Genomic DNA, 22,986 nt, shown 5'->3' on the forward strand with positions numbered 1-22,986 from the left:
GTTATGTTAAGATGTCGACAATTGCTCGTCAACTGACGCTGATAAACGTCAATGCACCTTCCAGCAACAAACTTGCACCAAGCAAACCTAATACACCTTTTTTGTAATAAGAGTAGGCTAAAGACCTGATGCAAAAATTCTTAGAAAAATGTGTTCCGTATTTAGAACCTGTATACGAGTGGACACTGAGAACATCTAGTAGACCTGACTGCCGTAATAGCCTTGTATCACTGGTGTACTTATACTATATCTTATCTTATAATATTAGACGAAAGTTACTTAGTTTGTTCTGTAAGTATGTGAATAATTATAATGATGTCTACGGAAAATGTAGGCTGATCCCTTATCACCATAAAGTTCATCTTTCTAAGGACTTCGTACCAATACTGGTTGCAATTTGTCATTGATCAAATAACACTGCTGGGCATAGGCTTCACCTCAGTCATCCGGAGGAGTTATAGAGCAGTGTGTTAGTATTTTTATTTTTTCCAACGACAAAATCTAGAGCTTAGGACAAAGTCGTCGTTGAGTAAAAAGGCCTTAGGAATTTCAAACAGTCAGCACTCACCTCTGAAGTCCAACTGGACAACATCCAAGTCAGCGATGACCATCGGCGGTTTAGAAGCAGTCTTCTCGTAGTCATTGAACCACTCACACCGCAGCCTCTTGGCTTCGTCCCATACTTCTAGCAGGTCCTTGTCGTATTGAACTACCACTGTGTTCTCGTAGAACTGTCCGTGGAGATCTGAAAAAAATATAATTAAGTAGGTACCTAAATAAAAAGGACCGACGATCTGGTGAAAGTCGCGGGAAGCCGCTGGATGCGGGCAGCGCAGGACCGATCGTCGTGGAGATCCTTGGGGGAGGCCTATGCCCAGCAGTGGGCGTCGTACGGCTGATTATGATGAAATAAAAAGGTTTCTATCGGACACAATCGAAATAATCAATGTTTTGTGCAATGTGATTTTTTATAACAAAATCTGGAAACAGACAAGCTAGTTGTAAAAAATTGTGGTCTCGATTTTAACCCAAGTTGAAATTTATTAAAAGGAATCTAGGTATTGAGGAAGAAAAACACATTAGAATCTTATTTTTCAAAAAGGCGCATTTGGTTTGCACAATATGGCGACGGTAAGCATGTTGTTGGTCAAACTGCAATTTTCAAAGGTAGATTGGTCAACAAGCACGAATATCCGTTCAAATACGCATACAAAGTAGCAACTTCAAATGCATTCATACACTTCTACCTAATGAAAGCTGTTGCCTCAAACATGACAATATAGTAAAGACAATTCATCAGCAGTATCCCAACAGTCGTAAACATAAAGAAAGGATTACACGCCAATGAAAAACCAGACATACTCCCTGTGGCTGTAAATCACCACCAAGACAATGTTAGGAAACATCTTGAGTATTTGTAGAAGCACTCATAAATAGCGGAGTAAACGTTTAAGTGCTTCATTGGCGATTTATTGGCTGGACGAAGCAAGAATCTATTTCTCGAAAGTTCCTGAACCCGCCTCGTTATTGTCATCAGAAAAATCAATACAGTTTCCGAATTTTTGCTTAATAAAACACTGCAGTCAGTTTCTTTAAATTTCAAATTTGGAATTAAGAATTAAAATCCGTATAATAACAACTTTAAAATTAAATTTATTTTATTTAATAGACAGAAATCTGATAGCCATTTCGAAATATAAATCGAAGCAAAAATGGAAGTCGTTCTAACAACGCGGATCAACTAGAATATCTATTCAAACAAAAATGGCCCTTGTAGGCCCTTGTATTGTAGATATGCCTCGGACAGCATTCACTACTTGGCCGGACAAACGGGAGCGCTAAGGTTCTGACCCGGTTCTGTGACTTCCTAAAACGCGACTTTAAAGTGACTTTAAATCCCGTGGTGATTTCTCGGATTGAGGGATGGCGTCTGCCAGTCGGCTGTTATGGCAAAATGCGCTTTATATACCTCGCTATGCAGTCTGGCGGGTGGCGGGTGGCGGTTCCGAGAAACAATGCGCGACGACGTTCGCAGAAGGAGCGGGTCGTGTGCGCACCTCCGTTATACGCTGATACACACTGATTGACATGTCATTTTGTATTGGACCGGATTAATTGTGAACCGTCTGTTTTATTAATATTGTAGGTATGATCCGTCCCGACGAGCTCTGACCTGGAGTGCGCGTGGAAAATGCCAAAGAGGGCGGCCCAAATAGACCTGACGACGCTCGGTCGACCGAGAAGTAAGAACTGGGCATGTCATGGGAGCCAGACAGAGGCTGCAAAAGATCGCGAAGAGTGGAATACAAATACAAATATACTTTATTGGACCAAAATAAAAGGAAATATTTACAAAAGACTCATAATAGATACTTACTAGGTACATGACAAATGGCAGCCTTATCGCTTAAAGCGATTTCTTCCAGATAACCATAAGGTGAAGAAATATAAAAAATGAAATTGAAAGATAATATATGTACAGATGTGTGTGTGGAATTGTGTTGTTCGCAACTTATATCCCAGCAAGGGATAATAGAATAAAAAAAGAAGATATTAATTATATAAAGTATGATATTAATTATGCTTCTTGTATATTCAACATTGCATTTATAGATACCTACTTGCAAAATTCCTTGGCACCAGGTTTGCTGACGTCAGTCATAATCCTCACATTTTACTCGAGCGCTTTCTCAGAGATGCGACTGACATACACAAATGCCTCTACAAAATGCATTTTTTGGTGTTGCCATCTGACTACAAAATCCGGTCGGTCCGTGAGTAGTCCTCCGTCCACACTAACGCTCGCCATAGTTGCCAGTAGCCATCGCCAGTACAAAACTAGGAATCAGCACGAGAAAAACTCACTTAGTTGAATCGAGTCCGCGACCCACGGAAACTTGGCCGGCCGATTTATAGCGAAATTGTTACGAATTACCGTAGTTGCCGAGAAACTTAAACGCAGTCTTTACGAAAATTAAAAGTGCAACCATATTGCGGCGGTTAAAGAATTACACGCGTTACTTTATGTACGTAAAGTAGGTACTTGCTTAGCAATCTGCTGATCTAAAGAAAATCCTCAAGTTCCTAATACCTAATTCTCAAACACAAAATCGGTAAAATCTTTCTGCATATTAAGATGTGCGATACTACATAGACAGTCCGCACTTTTAGAAAACTTTGCATAAGTAGTATACTTTTATCAACAATGTTTGCACTCTCAAAGCGCCGTACTCAAATATAGGTACATCGAACTGCTTCACTGCAAACAAGTTAAGCGTACAGAAGTACAAAACACTAGCGTAAAATAAATATTTCCATTGGAACTCCAACAAACTTGGAATAATAAAACTGTTTAGTCAAAGCATAAAACCTTCTCAGATGCAAATACTGAATAAAAGCACCAGGAAGCGTTGCCACTTCGACCTTTGCAGGCTCAACGATACAAACAACATTATACTGTTCATAATCTCAGCAATTTGAATAACTCACAACCCGTAAATGCTTTCGGCGTGGTAGAACAAAGTATGCTTGTGCCATTGTCAGTTTTATAAAGCCCTCGACCGCCCTTAGGCCGTCAGCAACTAAGAAAACTGCTGGGAGTGTCCAGCTCCATCATTTGTTCCTTTGACAGGAATATGATAATAAAAGGATGTATTCAATTTAACAAACGTCATATATCTTTCTCTAGGATCATAGGAACGGCACTTTATTGTTATATTCAAATACACATACATTACGACTTGAGAATTCTAAGGTTCGGTTTAAGCTGTTTGTTTGACTTTGCAGATTTATGAACACTAAAACCCTTTTATAGTACCTACTTACAGTCAAAGCTCAGTGAAGCGTGGGTACTCAGTAGTATCAATGTACTCAGTTCAACTTGCGATGGATGTACCTCTCTCTGACTTCCCATTTGGAAATATAGTCATGAGCTTATGTTATGTTATGATTAACGACTTATAGTCAGGAAATTACGTAAACCAATGAAAATTGCAGTTTATAAACATTACATTACTAAACATCATGATGGTCATCTAATAAAACAATTGTCTACAACGTCAGTAACATAAATAATTTGTTTGATATTATTATTTTCCTACACTACATTTTACTCCACACAATAAACAATCTCGTATTTCAAATATACAAATCAAATTAAATCAAGTTGAACAAAAATTCGGAAATTACGATTTTTTATGCGAAGTATATTTTTCAGGATTTTATTAATTTACGTCACAAACAACATTTTTTACCTAGGCGAAATTCTGAACTACAAGGATGCCGTTTAAAAATAATAATATTTAATATTTCCAGAAATTATTCTTATAATGCCACTCTGGATAACAGCAGACTTAAAAAGTTCAGTTCAGTTTTAACTATGTATGTTGGTCGATCCTTATCTCCTCCTTTCCTGGGCTTCTTACGTCAATGACGGAAACGCCAGCCCACAGAATACAGGTTAGGTTGCGGATTCTCCATTCATTTGTCACATAAATTATCGGGGGCACGCCGCAGATGTCGGCGCTTGCGGGCACCTCCACTATTTTGTTAAGGAAATATTTACCCCTTTTACAAATTCGTCGTGTTATAAGGAAGTCAAAGAATTGGCCTTAGATAGTCAAGAATGGAGAATGCTACACCGAAAAGAGCGTAGTTCTTAAAATAAAGATGTCAAATTCAGTAAACAAGTGGGTGTTTGTTAAACGATCAAAATAAGGAAATGTTGGAAGCATTACTTCGAGAGTTTACACGAAGAAGACACTAAGAGACGCTGATAAGGTAGGGAATGACAGATTACCAATGTTTTCAAATATGGTGGAAGTAATAGGTAAAAGCAATACTTAGGTGGTAAAATTGATAATGTTAAAGTTCTATGTTAGCAAATCTAAATCAGTGAATTTCATTCATGTAAATTACATGTAAAGACAAATCTTAAGATGGAATTTATTTTAATTTTTTCCCTCTCGAAACGGCTTTTCGTAATTAGTTCTTAGAATTTCTTGCCGCTTCAGTGTACCTATACACCTAACCATTAAATTAATTGCAATTGCACATATTACCTATTATTAATTAGTAATTGCGGTAATTAAAGAATTCTATTGGTTTTGCTAGGTTTCAAAGGGCTTGCCGATTAAGATGGTTATGTACATTCCTAAGAGATGCCAATGAATAAATGGGATTTTAATGGTGTATTAAGTGGTATTAAAATAGTTTGACTGCCGTTTATCGAATAAAAAATGAAAAGGAATGTTGATAATGTGAGGATGTCAGGAAATATTGTTTTAAATTCATTCTTAGGTGCTATATCAAAGGATCAATAACATTGTAAATGAAAGTCGGATAAACTAATAAACTTCAAAGCTATGACTTTCGAAATCATTATGGCTAATTGATTCGTAAGCAACGATAATTAAATAAATATAATATATGAAACAGAAAAGAGAGTGCAAGTTACTTTCAACCACCTTTGGAAATCCCACTTAGTTTTTTATTTTATAAAATTGATATAATCAAAAACAAGCGACAACAGAAACAAACAAGCTGCTCAAATCACTATAATTACAGGCTTAACAAGAAAATATCCACTTTTGAAAGTACCTGCTTATTTGCGCAAAAATAACGAAGGCGTAATAAAAGGTGTTTACTGAGTACAATTTTGAGTAAAGTAACACTTAATTAGACGCAATAAACACTGACAAGTAAAATTAAACGATAAATACTATAAAAACACGTCCCTTAATTGTCACTCTCGTGCGTTAAGAAAGAAAGCGTCATTATTTCAACTAGTCACGTACCGCGTTTATCACGTCATGATCGCGCCGAGCTTCTGATTGGCTGATTCAAAAAGCAAACGGTCGGGTTAATGACGTCATAAAACAAATGAAAGTATCATGGAAAAGTAAGTGTTCGTGTATGTCACGGTAAAGCTGCTCCGTATTTCAAGGTTTTTGGACCAAATAAAGAAAGTGCACGCAATAAGAGTGGCCGTTAAGGCAATATGGTTTGTGGTATTAATTTGTTTTAATTAAGTGCACATTTGCGGCTTAAAACTACATATTAAATGGCGTTAGTGAGAGTAATCCGAATTATAGCGATGCCTTTCACAGGTAGCAATCATTCCTTTATGAGTATATGGTAGTACCTACAAATTAAGGAGGTATAGTAACAATAAAGTAGCAATGAAAATATACCTACTTAACTAAGATATATACATACATACGCAGGATTATACACATTGTAACTTGCAGGAAACTGGTTGAAAGAATACAAAATTATAACGTAAAACTCAGTTTCACTGTAATAAATTATGAAGGTAGGTTAACCTACCTTTTTAATAGGTATTAAGCTATACAGGGAAAAGACAGTCTGTGACAATTAGTTATCTATGGCAACGTCTTAATAACGACCTCAATGGTACATTCAAGAGTATCAATTTATTTATAATGCTTCGTATCGCGAGTCACGCTCCGGTCACGGTGGTCTGTCTCCTAAGGAATCGTTAAATTTCATATTATTACTGTGAACTTCCAATAAACTAAAAAGGGGTCTTAATTTAAAGATGGTCACGATTCCTGTGTGAAAGTCTAGAGTGGTTTATTTAATTGGTCCGCATGACAAAATTGGTACGGACACCCTATTTTAATCAGTGTCGGGCGTACAATGGAACCATTACCCATTAGTTTCTACTTTCAAATAGACAGCTTATATCCAAGACCTAAATTACATTTCTCATCAAACTCGAGTATCTATAAATTTTAAAAATAGAACTTTAATATTAAGAATTAAAAGCCTTATAATAACCGACTTTTATTTTTTCATTCCTAATACGTACTCTCCTATTCAATATTTTTCTGATAAATCCTTATGAAACTGCGGGGTTTTTCGATTTTTTGATGAGATGGTGTCTGTTCCAATGGTGATCTTGCTTGCGTATACATACTATTATCGGGTAGATAGGTATATGTATAGTATATATTCTGTGCCATGTGCAATCCACTATAGCAGGGGTTCCCAAACTTTTAATATAACGAAACACCCACCTACCAAATACCATTTATTTTATAAAACTTATATACCTAAACCCACTTTAGGAATCGCTGCCCTAGAGATGCAAATTATACGCTTAACATTAAGTTATTGCTTGACCCATTAAGAAGAAACGAGCATAACCCCATAACCATAGAGCCGTCCAAACACTTCTATTGATTTACAACCAAATCTCACCACTAGCCGATTTACGACCACAGTTAATAAAGCCAGTTCGCATCATTAGACAACGGAAAAGTGTTTATTGATTTCACACTATCATTCTGTCTACATTCTCTGTGGAACTGATAGCCGTATGCCTACATTCGTTTGTTAAACCCGAACTTTAATACCTTTAGAACAATTATACTTTGAAATGGTTGTCATAATTAATGAATCAATAAATAATTCTTTATTGCACAGACATAAATATAGGACATGTACAAACGAATCAAAATAAGCACAATAGGTGGCCTTATTGCTTAACGCAATTTCAATTAATAGGCTTTTTTCTAAGACAAATATTGTATCTACTGACTGTTTGAAAAAAAAATTGGCTTGATGAATTAGGGAGTTTTTTCGAAGCTAGGAGCTATGTATAGGCCTTATTTCATGCACTGTATTACTATGACTTGTAAGATATATTGCAATTGCCTTATATAAGGTACTGTGCTTGTCAATTTCTTCAGGTTATTTAAGCGGATATGAGAATATAGACAAAAAATAAATTATATAATAATTATATTAATTAGTGAAGATAAATGTAACCACCTAACGTAACATTTTTGTTGGAGTAATACTATTATGTATTAGATTTTATATATTGTGTATTAGATAAGTCCAAAAAAAGATACCCATACCTGGTCTTCATATTGTTATCTTTGCAAATACAATATATTTGACGTAGAGTCTGAGAAAACAAGGGACTTTCTTGCGCTATTCAATTCATACCATTAATACGTGTAATTAAATTCACATCCGTTATAATTATTCGTACAATACCGGTAAGAACCTGGTATTACGTGTTTTCATTACGAAAAACAAGTCACTCGATTGATCTTCTTCTATGGTGTGAGTTGTGAGGTGGATTACCAACCTCAGCAACCCTGGTGTCAGATTTATTATAACTCGATTGATAACTCTATAAAATGTCAACATACCTGGCTTAGTCCCACATTTGGCGTAAGCGATCCGAAATGAGAAGTAGGTTTGTCCGGTAGATGGCGGCACGTAGACGCACCGCGGGTCACCGTGTTGCCCTGTGAAAAAAAAAACAATAAACATCAACAAGTACTAGAATAGACGTGACGAACGTGGATTTTCTATGAAGCTTTTAGACGGAAGAGTTTAGAAACCGATGTATATGAAGCCCTAGACCCAAACTTCAGGTTTGCCATCTGTGTATATATGTGTGTGTGTGTGGGGGGGGGGGGGTGCTCTGATTCTAGTTACTATGGAGTACGTACCAGTGTGGTTAAGCTTAAGTCTTATTGAGTAAGATGGCTAGGTAAGTACCTTACATAAACATCCTATATACGTCCCACTCCTGGGCACAGGCCTTCCCTCACAATTAACCTCTAATGATGCGGGTTGGTGGAGTTATAAAGAGAATTACTACTTAAGACGACTACTTACTGATGTAAGTATGTAGTCGTTACATGACCCATGTCAGGGGCCTTTGGCGGCTCAATAGTAACCCTGACACCAGGGTTGATGAGGTTGGTATTCCACCTCACAACCCACACGTTAAGAAGAAGAAGGAGTAAGTACTTTAAGAAAGCGAAAATTATTACCCCTTTGTCTTATAACACGTAAATTGGCTATAAAAATAGTTATTAACGCCGTGACTGCTGTCAATTATCATTATGCCCAGAGAAAATTATGTGAGAACACACAAACTCTATAGCTCTACACAAGCCAAGAAGAAAGAGAAATGTAAAGATCGATTTATTTCACTTAGCGTATAATAGATCGTTAAGAATGTAATGTTTTTGTATTAGTCATTTTGTTCTTTGTCGCCGCTTGGAAGTGTGTTCACACCTCTATTAACATGCGGTCATAGCATGGTACCTATCAACTCTTCTGGTGTTTAAAATAGTCATACATAACATTAAAACATACATAAACAGTCTATATTACTTCTACTATTAGACTCGCATATACACTAAACTCGCATACTCACACATTCATATTCCTACTTAACACACACACACACCCTTCGCTCTAATACTTAGATGTAAGTTTAATTTTAAGTTTCCTTTGGCAAACTATGCGCCAACATCACATGTACCCATTTTTTACGGTTTCCCAAGATACAGGCTCCGCCTAGTTTGGGAACCTCTGTTCATTTGGGTATATACGTATTTTTAATATAAGTACCCATCCTATTGTATGTGACTCATTGTACTGTTTTCTGGTAATAAAAATATTTTTATTTTTTTCATTTCATTTCATATACGTCCCACTGCTGGGCACAGGCCTCCCCTCAATCAACCAGATGGGGTATGGAGCATACTCTACCACGCTGCTCCAATGCGGGTTGGTGGAGAAAAAAAAATAGTCATGTTTAAAAATCAGTAAAACGTCTACCGGCCAAATAAGGGACTTTCCATGCTACGTTTCCCCAAAAATAATAGAAGGCGCTGACCAGATTTAACGTGATAATTACTAACGTAATCCAGTAGGTGTTATAATTATAACGCTTTTATTTCTATGTGTTAAGTTTAAATTTAAAAATTATTTAACAAGGGTATTGTTGAAGTGTTTCCATTTTTTTGACGAGAAGTATGTATATTGTTAACTGCTAAGTAAGACGTACATACATACACATTATATACAGAGATAGCGGTCAAACATATAACCCTCCTTTTTGGTTCGCCGAAGTCGGGTAATAAAATAAATACCTAGTGAAGTCTCTTTTGTAACTATTTTTTCTTTTATTTTGATGCAATATTAGAATTTGAATAAATGAAAGCCCTGTTCGGAGAATGCATTACTCGTACTTATATCGCAGAGTCATTGATTCGAATCCCAGCTTTGGTTCTAAACCACTGAATGAGTGTTCATTCATACAAACAACACTATGTAGGTACACAAAAACGACTGCACACTGCACATCTGCAAGAACGATCGGTGCGATTATGATTTATACGTGTTCGAACATATCTATGTCTACCTCATCTTGTTATTGTTATAATTTATTTTAAGTTTGTGATGTACTGTACTAAACATGATAATGTACTTTGCAATTGTTTATAATAATAAAAAAAATCATATTAGTATCATAGATGATTGATATCAAGTGGTTTCCAGGACTTGTGCGCGGTTAATGGCAATATTCTCGCACCCTATTAGGTACATGAGACTTATACACGGCTCTGGCGAGGGTAGGGTGTACAGTCATGAGCAATATAATGTACCCACTTTAGGACTCTGTCGCACTAACATATTTGACATTTAGTGAGACTTACAGTTCAATTTGTCAAAAAAGTTAATGTGACATGGTACCAAAGTGTATACATATTAATGCTCGTGACCGTACTATATCTGCCTACCCCTTTGGGGATACAGGCGTGATGCTTTGTTATGTTGTTGTGAAATAAAAAATAAAAATAGTTGGATTGTGAGTCATGTTGGTTTCTCACATCAATGTTACAAATGAACGAAGAAACCGCGTTCGAGTCGCGTGACCGACGATTATCTGTTTCTTTTTAGGCCAAGTATGCGATTTTCTAAGAAAAATCTCAGTGCGTTGACATTAGACAGATACAGACATCAATAAAGTAGTTTTTAGCCTAGTGCTATAAGGTTAAAGCGCACTGCATTCTTCCGCGTCGTACGGAAATAAATTTAGGGGCGCGTGAGTGTCCAAGATGTAAGTAAGGCTGTTTCGCTACCATCACATGAGCATATAAGGTTTTTTTTTTTCATTTAAATAAAGCATTAGAATAAAATATATGCTTCACAATATTACAATCTAGCTTACAAGCTATAAGCAATTTATTTTTAACCTAAGCTACTATATTATTTCCTAAGAGTTTGTCCACTGACTCGTCTTAGATTAATTTAAAGGGAAGACTTTGTTCAGGTGTTCTTATAGCGTAAGATGAAAAAAAAAATTATACCGTCACCACGGGCAACTTTATTGACTGTTTATTGCCATTCTGTTATTGTAATTCTTGTAGGAACGAAACGGACAAGCCCCATAATTTGCCTAACGTGAAGAATTTGTAAACTTAGGGTTTGTATAGTTAGTCCGTGTAGAGTTATAAGCTTGGTTATACATGAGAACTGATATCTTTTTGATATTGCGGTCAATATGATTTCGTACGTATATGCTGTTTATGTATGTTATGTATAATTTTCAGAATTTGCAGTAAGTATAATCACTATCACAGAACGGATAAGGTTACAAAAATAAGGTTTACTAATACGATTATATGCCATTATGTCTATATTATATTAGGGATTATTTTAAACTGGAAGGTTTCCAGAGTCAGAAAATGAAACTTATTAAAAAAAATGTACACAGAGTTCATCAACTCCATAGCGTTATCCAGTTTTCACAGTCCGGTTTTTTTACAGAGGCGATTGCCTGTCTGACCTTTCAACCCGTGAAGGAAAAAACCAGCTCATTACAGGTTAAAATTACTTTATGGTCCCTAGTTTGGTTAGGACATTACTGGCTAATCACCAGAGTGAAGTAAGTTACTTTCGGATTCCTGCTTCGGAAAGCACGTTAAGCCGTTGGTCCCGGTTACTACTTACTGATGCAAATAAGTAGTCGTTACATGAGCCATGTCAGGGACCTGACACCAGAGGTGATGAAGTTGGTATTTCACCTCACAACCCACACGATAGAAGAAGAAGAATACAGGTTAGGTCACATAACTCTGAAACGCATTTCTCGGGAATGTAGGTTTCCTCACAATGTTTTCCTTCACCGTGATGATCATTTATGATTCAAACATGAATACGAAAATGATTTGTTTAAACCCGTACTGGGATTCGAGCCTGCGATCTCACAATGAGAGACAACTGTTCCTCCAACTGGGTTACCACGTCCCTCTGTGGACAGACAGTTGTTTTCCCAAATATCCAGCAATAAAACTTATGTCGATTTTTTAGTCCACCAGTGTAGAAGCAGGCTATGTTTCTCCTCGAAAACGTTTCGATTGCTATCTAAGTAAATTCTTTAAGCAATATTTTGTGTGAAAACAAAAATGCATAAAGATTTGAAACTGATCTACGTTTTCCAAGTTTTTGTTAGGAAAATTATGCAAAACATTTTATCATTGAAATTATATTATGAGAAAGGTATTTTAGCGGCGACAAGGAAAGGTTTCAGTTGTCTACTGCAATTACACAATCTGATATACTTTATTTATCTCCTATTGTGTTTTCACATACTGTGGAATTTTCTTTATACGAGCTGAACTTCAATCTGTATACACATCACGCTTTGGTTTCTCGTTTGGTACTTTAATACCATGTCACATTAACTTGTTTGACAAATTGAACTGTAGGTCTCAATAAATGTAACATTTTTGCTAATGCGACAGAGTTCTATAGTGGCTACATGATATTGCTAATGACTTTACATAACGACGGTATTCTTCTCATTGTTTCGGTGGCGCATCAGATATTCCCTAGGTCGATAACCGACCGTATTTATCCTGGTAAGTAAGTAAGTAAAATGTTTATTTTTCATAAACATACAGAAAATATTGGTACAATAAAAACCCTACAAAACCAATTCCTCGGTTTGTCTGTGGGAGTGGAGTTCGCTTAATGTTATTATGTTTTAAAATACTTGGTTCCACTTTATTATTTAGATCATAGGATGAAGAACATAATACTACATATAGAACGGACACTGTCCGCCCCGCACCAATTCGTATCGGTGCCAAGCTAGATTAACCTCACCTCTCCGCTGGGTCTCGCTTTGGTATAAATTGCCGTAAGTCGTTAAGTAGTAAAGGAGCGCGCGCGGATTGTCTGTCTTGCTCGATTTTTGTATGGATCGTCCGGGCTGCACTTCAGAGAGGATCACCGGGTGAGAGCCTTCAGCGCTCCCCATTTGTCCGGCCAAGTAGTTAATGCCATCTGCGGCAAATCTACAATAAGTCACGTCAAAAAATAAAACTTCAGAGAGGCCTCTGATATGGTTCATGTGTACGTAGGTACTTAAGTATTTAAATAGTATACGAAACGTTGCTGTACACTCTATAATAAACACAAAACAAAGACTTTAATGTGCTATTTGACTATGAGACTTTATGACATGTTAATGTCTCTTTCCGGTTATATTGTCAATAAAGTGTAAAGTTGTCAATAGTTTGAATTATTCATCTGTTTCCTTTCAGGCAAGCAAGTTTAGACGCCAATAAGGTTTTAAAGGTGACTTTCCACTATCTTGCTTTACCTTCTTTATAACATAAAATAGCATCACGCCGCGTTCCCGAAGGGGTAGACCAGAGATGTAAGCTATACATAGTATATTCCACTCCTCGCCAACTACGTTTAAGTCCCATGTAATAGGGGTCTAGCCTATTGACATTAACCGAACACAAACCCTGATGATCTTTATATTCTGTAATATATGAAGTTACAACATAAACTGCGCTCAATTCTTAATATAAAACTGCTTATTCTCAAACTCCCGTCCGATCCATAACTAAGGTCAGTTTAATTCAACCACAATTTCATCCAATATTTACCAACAAACAATAATAATGGTAATTCATCATGACCAAATTTACTGATCACCTGGAACATCTCTTGTAAGTTAAACATCACACCACACTATTAATTCTCGATCTACGTAGGTATATCACGGATTGATTGCATGACATCCGACCGAGTGTATTGTAAACAGCTGACAACAATGTTTATTCTTAGCACATAAATCGCATTCAACAATCTGTGACTATTATAAATCAGTCGTCTCTGCAATGGCAATAAAACCTTCAACAGTGTCATAAAAAGAATGAAAAGCTGTGCAAGTGTTAACAACGGGCATAGTATGTTTAAAGCGAAGTGGGTCGGCGCATTATTAATAATTCAGCAAGTATCCGTCATAATTGTGGGTGAAACCTTAGCAATTAGAAGGCACAATTAGAAGCGCTCTGAATACGCCAGTACGATGTGGAGCTACACATGTTTGCTTCTCATGTGCCCCTAGTATTAACAAGAAAGTATCGGGTTAGAAAAATAGCGGTCGTTATATTGAAGACTTCTATTTTCTACTAAAAACGTAGTTTTTAAGTTTTAGTTTCCTAAAAAGGAGGAAACCCACATTTCCGAGAAATACGTTTCGAAGGTGTGTGGCTTAACCTGTATTGGGCTGGACAGACGGACAGACAGACGGACGGACAACAAAGTGATCTTATAAGGGTCCCGTTTTTCCTTTTGAGATTCAGAACCTTAAAAAGAACAGCCCGTAATATACGTCCCACTCGACATCTACCCTATTGACTACTAATATTCTTTCTGACAAACTGCCCCTTACCTTTTGACGAGACGATGCCCTCGAAGGGGTGTGAGAATGTGAGGTGGACGTCCATGTGGTCCTTGCCACACATGACTTCTAGTGACTGGATGACTGGCATGCCCTCGGGCCGGTCCACTGGCCATAGGTCGCCAGCTCGCGCCCGCGTCTGTAGAGAAATAAACTTATGTTAGGCTACTCATACTCATAAATAGACAGAAACCCTCCTACAACTATACGTTTAATTCTGCTGGCCAGTTATTCTGTGCACCACGCCTTCAAATCGAAGTTCGGTTTTGCTAGCCACATATGAGCCTATCATAACAACGACTTGGGATAGACATTTAGGAGTCGCCGTCGCCGGACACGGTTTGGACGCGATGATGATGACCTATTAATACCAGCTGACGAGCGATAGCTACTGAGGAGTGGGTTTATTATTCTCTGCATAATTCTTCAGGGATACAGGCGTGTTGCATGTTTGTAAAAATATATAGAAAGGTAAAGTCATCATACGGGCTGCAGTAACCGCACGCAGTCGAATCAGGAACCGCGAGTCACTACTCGAACATTCAACTGCTTCCAGTTGTACGTTTGACTATATAATATGCAGTCGTGACTTGCAACTTCACGCAATCACAGCGCAGTCGATATTGACTGCAGTCCACAACATAACTGCAGCCTTTCGATAAAACTTTGATGATCATAACAAAACTGTATATCTATTGAGTTCTGAAGAATTGCTTAAAATTAACAATAATATTCAGAAGCGGTTTATTGGCAAGATAACTGCAATGATCAAGTTATTACGTTCCCTCTCACTAACGGTCACATACGTTTATTAAAGCGCATTATACCGATCCTATTTTCAATACTTAATTATGTTTTTTACAAAAATAAAATTTCCAAAAAGACCGCTATGAAAGAAAGTACTTAACGTTATTAAAAGTACTTGAAATTACCCCTTTCACTCTCTCAAACAAAACTTTCAATCTTAACGTTATTTTTTTCGGTAGGATACAAATTGTAATGTGTTGGTAACAAGCAGACGTAAGCAGAGGTTCCGCGAACCAATGTAAACGAATAATAAACGGGTTACTCTTGAACGGTTCGTTTATGCCAAAATTGGATGATTGGTAAAAGGTTGCACGCCTTTTAGCGGCATAGAGTTTGGAAAATACGCAGAAGTGACTGTTGCCCAAACATTGATTATTTATTTTGACTTGAAATCGGACAACTATGGGGTTAGGCCACATTTGGAACAGTGCGCATTTATTTTTATAATAATATGTGCAAATGTCAAATAGCAATATTGCTTTTATATGAATTGCTCCAATGTGGCCTTTTAAGTCAACTCGATCGTTTTCCACATGTACTCGTTTCCACTGAACAACTACTAATTAATAATTTTGTTTTTTTTTGACGTGACTTATCGCCGCATGTGGAATAAACTACTTGCCCAGAGTACTTATTTTGCAAAATCGGGCTAAATAAATGTACGAGTACATAGCGACAAGAAATAATTAAAGTTTCAGACAAGTGCAAGCTACGGTTATAACCAATAACTTAACTCGTAACACTGCAGGGGTGCAGGAAATGACTGGTAGATATTGACCTAAGAAACGTTCAAGTGTTGTAAATTGCATATCTTTCGTTAAAATCTCTATCGATGAAGATAAAAGACATGTTCGAATCATATAAGGCCATCTCCATTTAGTTTCTCTGTGGCCCAAAAACGATTTGATGTATCGCATGAGCACGTTCCAGGAACAGCTTGGGCGCATTTCGTTCCCACGCGCCAAAGAGGAATTCGCCACACGAGACAAACACATACCACATACCGCGCGCAAGAAAGAGATGACCGCACAAAAAAATTTTCAACAGCAATTTACATTTTTGTGTGCGAAAGCCTTTCGGGAAATTTGAGCAGTCTGTCAAGCCAAACGTTTCATTTATCTCTCATATTTATTAACCAGTGCTGACCTATCGACAGAATTTTGATGCGTCCAATGTAATTAATCTTTTCATTAAGTAGGGTAATCGATACCGTGATCTGATGCAGTAGCTTCGTTACTTGGTTAAAATTAGTTTTATTACATTACCCGGTAGAAGATTCCCTGTGAAGTTTTCACATTCCTCGGCGTTTCATACAAAATACTTTAGGAGGCGATTACACAACTCGATTATCTGGCAAATACCCATCGCCGGCAACAGGCTTCGACCAGATAATAATGAAATTATAGGGGTTTAATTGCGTCAGTATCTCGATGTAAGAAAGTGTGCCGACAGTACCGGCAAGCGGTCTGTAATCAACGTCCTTATTATGGTTAGAGGAGGATCGATTCGATGCCGCTTTTTATGTGAGTGCTTGATATGTAACAGTTTATTTGGATTGAGTGGATGAGTGCTCAAATTTTGGTAGTTACCTTGTTTTAGACGATGGACTTTTAAATGTTTATACGTTTGGAAGTCAAATTTCGAAGTGTACTTACTAGATGGACGTTAATTGGCGTTGATTGAAGTTGGAATTCAAATTATTTGTAACGTAGAAAGAAGTATTGTGTTTCATACCTACACATTAATTGCGGTTAGAAATAAGACAAAAACAACTTAATAACCTATTTGTCGATTTACTCTTTTCGATCAAAACATTAAATTAATAAGTTCCATTTCAAATAATTAAATCACATAAATCGAACTTCAGCATTTATGTTTAAATGTTTTATACACTTTTAAAGAGAGAGTACAAAGAAAATTCAGTTTAAATTTTACCTATTTTAAAGGTATTATACCTAATAGTGATAGATAGATAGATTCTTTATTTAGGTTTAAGATGTTACATTAACTCCATACGTCCGTCTTCGTCCTTAAATTTTATGTTAATAACACCCTGAAGGTATTATTATGGAGATACGATAATAAATAACAACAAAGGATAATAGATAACCCTTTTCTGTAATTATACGCTGGACAACAAACACTGGAAGAGCGGAGTTTTTCCTGACACAGGCAATTTGTTGCTTAAAAGGAAACTCCAATAAACTAATGTACGACTGAATTTATAAATATACATTTTTGATTTTGATTTGATTTGATTTGTATTAAATGATGGCTAATACCAAAGCGATCTTAAATCACTTCAAGCGATTGAATTCCTAAGATCTTCTAATGTAGTGTCCTATGATAAATGCGATGAACAGTGAACTGTATAGTGGTAGTGGTAGTATATCAATGCATCGATTTTAATAAGTTTATCAAGAGAGATAGATGGTACCAATGTCCAGTATGATATTAATTCTAACTTGATACCATCTCAGCATCATGGTCTGAACCATCCCCCTCAGTATTCGTTACGTAATGACTAATACCCATAATTACTTGTATGGCTATCTGTATGTACTTGTTCGGGGTGTAAGTGGCATCGTAACGAATACTGCTATTACTTCTAAGTTATTTTAGTTCATGGCTTTGAGAGGCACATAATAAAACAAACGTTTTACAAAATTTAAACCGTTAGATGTCGATTAAGGTAAGAATATAAATATATTAAAAGTCCTTATTCTTCTTCTTCTATCGTGTGGGTTCTGAGGTGGATTACCAACCCCATCAACCATGGTGTCAGGGTTATTACTGAGCCGCCATAGACCCCTGACATGACTCATGTAACGACTACGTACCTACTTACATCAGTAAGTAGTAACCGGGACCAACGGCTTAGCGTGCCTAATAATATTCCTACCAATTTGGTTTAACTGCTAATAATAGGTTTCTGTAAATTGACAAAATCAAGAGTGTAGGTTTTTTTGCAAATTTAAAACAAAAAGTGACTTTCGCCTATTCATTACTTACTACTTCAATTTATCAGTACCTACCTAACTAGCAGGTCGTGCAGGTCGTGTCGTATCAGAAGGTTAAGGATTTGGCGGGAAGAAAAGAGGAATGGCGATTACTCCACCGACAAGAGCGCAGCTCTTAAATAAATAGAGAGACCTAACTAGCTATCCACCAGCGACTCCGCTAGTATTTCGGTTATCGCGCGCGTCATGTTTGTTCCATCCCGAAATAATAAAAAAATAAAATAAACTTCTTTCCTAAGGTCTAATTTACCTCTGTACCAAATTTTACCATAATATTCAGTTTAGTAGTGTTGGCGTGAAAGAGCAACAGACAAACAGGCAGAGTTACTTCCGCATTTATAATACTAGTAGGGAATACCTTCGTTCGTGAAGCTCGACTTAGCTAACAATAGAAAATATAAATAGCTCTTAAGCTATACATAACCATGCATCACTAAATAGCAGTGTCATATTAACATAAGTTTCTCAAATTCCCGTGCTAAACGGCCGAAGATAATTATGTGAGACACAATTATGACACGCCTGACATGAGCCGGCTAATTATAATAACTCAATGAAATGGCTATACTATTTCAAGTACCAAGTAGGTAATAAGTTTCAGTCGTAAATTCGTCACAAAACTGCTTAACACGGATTGTCGTTTGATGAATACGTACTTACTTGTTGTAAAGTATTACGTTTTGAGAAATTTTGTTTCCAACACCATCTGGCTCTGCACGGAAACCGCACCGTGCGTCGCGAATTATATCAAAATTTTCCACCAATGGACGCAGCGAACGCTTTCTACGTGGATGAACGTCGTATGGCTTATTGGTCAAAGCCCTCGATATACTTTATTCGCCGCGAGGGCTGTAGCATAACTGCAAATTGCTAATCTACCCACAGCTACAGTTTTCTAAAACTTCTATAAATGTTTTCACAGAACAGTTTATCCAGATAACTTAGCACTTAAACGTCCACACGCACATTCCATTTCGAACAATCTCCTAATTACAATACTCAAAATCATTAGTACACAAGTACTAGATTTGTGTGTCAAAGGAAACGTCTTCTATATTACAGGCAATTTGTAAGATTATCGTCTTAACATAGTGTGCAACGTATAATCATTTTTTTACCGACATTCTTTGCAGTGAAACGGTGTGTTACTTCGCACTGGTACAACACTAGTGATTTGTGCGTGTGACAGCACTAACAAGTAGGAGACGAGATGATACGCCTGAATATACTTGTGCTTATTAAGTCCACTTATATGTTCGACTTGGCTAAGATGCTATACTTAGTAGTGTAGTAATCCATGTTTTGCTGGACTGCAGTAATGTAGAACCACTCTAATCCTTGCCGTTGATGTCGCACGAGATGACTGATTTAATGCGAAGGTTATGTGCAGTTAGGTGCTTGAACCTAAAGGTGAACTGTAACCGGTGAACATTCATTTGTAATGTATACCTACATCGCTACCTAGAATTAAAGAAAGTTGCGGGTCATTCCCAACACAAGTATCTGAATACTTACCGGGAAGTTAACATAAGACTTCAATTTTATTTTCTTTATTATTAATAATAATAATAAAACACTTTATTGCACACAAATTCACAAGACATTTACAGGGTAAACTTATTCTAAGGTGGGCAAAGTTTATTTTTATATTAGAAGCGAATACTCACCGGTGGAATCTTATTTTGTTCTTTTGTGTTGTATCTCTTCGCTTTGTTGTCAATTAAGTAATTGCTTTGCCAAAGGAACTGTATTGTATATGTTTAATTGATTTTTAGCTTGTGTGCAATAATTATTAATGTCTTTTGATCATGGTTTCTTGTTATGTGTTTGATATTATCCTGCTGTTTGTGACGTGCTTCAATAATAAACGTTTCTACCTTTCTGTCTTTCAATAAAGATATTTGATTTATTTCTTTAAATATAAATGTCAAGTCGTCGTCTAAACTGACCATCTCTTTGGTATTCAAATCAGGCCATCTCTGCGGCAGACCACAACCTGCGCTTGCGATGATATCATTATTTACATACTTACACCATCTGGTCATTGTGGTCTACTTATAATGGCACTTGAGCTCCTTTTGCTTTAGTTATGGCCATTAGAGTCCATCTTTTTTCGGTTTAAGTTTGCGCAAGAGTTTCTTATTGAATTTTACGTATTTTTTTCCATCTTAACTAAAATTATATTGTATATTAATTCAGGATCAAAGAATAACATAACCTTAAATGAATTAGCAAATGCTAAGCATAGAATAATTGGATTAAAAAACACTCATTGTTTTTTACTTTGTAACATATAAAACTGTATTATGACCGTTTGTTACTTCAAACATAAATGAGAATGATCGTCAAATGATTCAATAAAACGCAGAGGTTACTAAAACGAAGCACCTACAAACACCTAAGCTATAATTTGTCTTATATATGTCACCGTAAAATTGTAAATATCGTTAGATTATAATCTATCTCGCGAGATTGTGAACTGTCGAAAAATTGTGAAACTTAATATACTGCTTACAATTTAACGTATTATTATTCGTCAGATTATAATCTATCGAAGTAAAACTGTTAAATCACAATCTTACAATTGTCAAATTGTCAACTGTCCGACGGCTGTCCCTGATTGGTCGGCCTTACAGTAGACCGTTCTGTGTCCATAGAGTTAGGAATAAAACACAGGTGTCAGTCAAATAAAATAAATGCTCTTCAAGATTGTGAAATCAAGTACGTATTTATTAATTATTTAGTAAGTAATCAATAATTCTGACATCACATGGTAAGAAAAAATGTATCAAAATTAAAAAATCTGAAACGTATCATTCAGTATACTTTTCGTGTGTAAGATAAACATGCTGGCGGCATAGGGGTGGCCCAAGGGCCACCCCCGCCGCCCCCCAACCTACTGTTATGCCTTGTAAAAATTATGACAAAACACTATTATTCTAAAAAAGAATTATGGATATCTATTTATTAATCCCAAAAATAAGTTATACCTAACAAACCAGTATTCCTAGATGTTATTATGGGAAAGTAAAACTATTATGCTAAAAACGTTATGCAAAAAGGATTATGATAATTAAAATTATGACAAAAACATTTATGCATTTTAAGAGAATCCCAAATTAACATTATGCTCACTCTAATAGTTTTGTAACTCTATGGTATAGCACGCGAGGTGCGTTTCGTATCACAATTTGACGGTTTCACTTCGATAAATTATAATCTACCGAAAAATAATACGTTAAATTGTAAGCAATATGATACGATTCATAATTATTCGACAGTTCACAATCTCGCGAGATTCAAATCGATAGATTATAATCTAACGTTATTTACAATTTTACGGTGACATATACAACGACCGTAACAGAGCCGTGGTAGCCCAGCTGGCAGAACGCTTGCCTCTCACTTTAAGGTCGCAGGTTCTAATCCAGCACAGGCCTAAACAAATGATCGTCGAATTTGTTTTTGAATTTATGTTTGGATCATAGATGCCAAGCCACGTGCTCAGCGGTGAAGGTAAACATCGTAAGGAAACCCACATTCCCGAGAAATGCATTTTCGGACGTATGTGATCTAACCTGTCTTGAGCTGGTTTTCCCTTCGCGGGTTGGAAGGTCAGACAGGCAGTCGCTTCTGTAAAAAAACCGGACCTGTCAAATCAGGTTAGATAAGCGGGCCCTGTGAAAAACGGGATAATGATGAGTCGACGACCGTATGTACACAAATTTTTCCAATGTTATGTTCGGATATTTTATATCTCATTTGCACGCTTTAAAAGCGTTACGACAAGAGAGTCACGACAAAAACTAAAATACTAATAATAATAGTGTGCAATCACCACGCGTGGACCGTTGGCGATATAAGTAACGAGTAGCACAAGCACAACGCACATAGAGGCGACGCCGCCGGGAGCGTTCCGGGAAGCGGGAGTTTGTAAGAAATCTCACTTCGCCATGAAAAAACATGTGTGAACGGATATTTGAAAACTTGATCATTACCATAGAATACAAAATAATACAGCGTTACTGGTCCTATGGTACACCGATTTGCTTCTCAATCAAGGTGCGCAAGATCAAACATCGGATTTGCACCAACGCGTTATTAATTTATCTTATGGACACTTTTTTACAGAGATTGGTTGTCTATGGCTTATTTACTTAAGTTTTGAAAACTTCAAAATTGTAATGACAGGGAAGCACAGACCTGTGAGTCTGTCTGTGTGCATTGAGCTTAAAGAGTAGCACAACAGTTAGAAATACTTATTGAGTTACAAACTACAACACTAACGAATTGGCGCAGGCGCGTGCCGAGCACTATTACACTAATGACTCTCATAGAAAATATACTTAGAACGCGACAACTTCGCTTCGAGCTGTTGGGAATTGTTTTAATGCGATATTATTTTGTAGTTTTATATGTAACACGTAATACTTTTCTTTGTTTTAATTTATTTAAAATTAAATTAAATTTTGTAGACTCCTGTGGATTTTAAATAGGTAGATACATTTATTACACCGAAGCCTTCGACCAGTAGTCACACGACGTCTATCTATAGTAGATATTTCACTCCGTCTAGGTATTGGTAAAAGCGAAGAGATGAAATTCAAAAATGCA

The 22,986-nt window shown here is 36.6% G+C and overlaps 1 protein-coding gene across 1 annotated transcript in view; it reads right to left on the reverse strand.

The window, feature by feature from the left end:
- The window catches only part of LOC126370227 (cuticlin-1), a 101,231-nt gene that overhangs the window by 20,173 nt on the left and 58,072 nt on the right, over window positions 1–22,986 (reverse strand). Inside the window, exons 4-6 of the mRNA XM_050015036.1 lie at window positions 14,537–14,684; window positions 8,187–8,285; window positions 569–745 (exon numbers count right to left, since the gene is read on the reverse strand). Coding sequence (XP_049870993.1) covers window positions 569–745; window positions 8,187–8,285; window positions 14,537–14,684 — 424 coding nt within the window. The remainder of the gene's footprint in view (window positions 1–568; window positions 746–8,186; window positions 8,286–14,536; window positions 14,685–22,986) is intronic.

Source organism: Pectinophora gossypiella, chromosome 10 (genome assembly GCF_024362695.1).
Source record: "Pectinophora gossypiella chromosome 10, ilPecGoss1.1, whole genome shotgun sequence".
Lineage (NCBI taxonomy): Eukaryota > Metazoa > Arthropoda > Insecta > Lepidoptera > Gelechiidae > Pectinophora > Pectinophora gossypiella.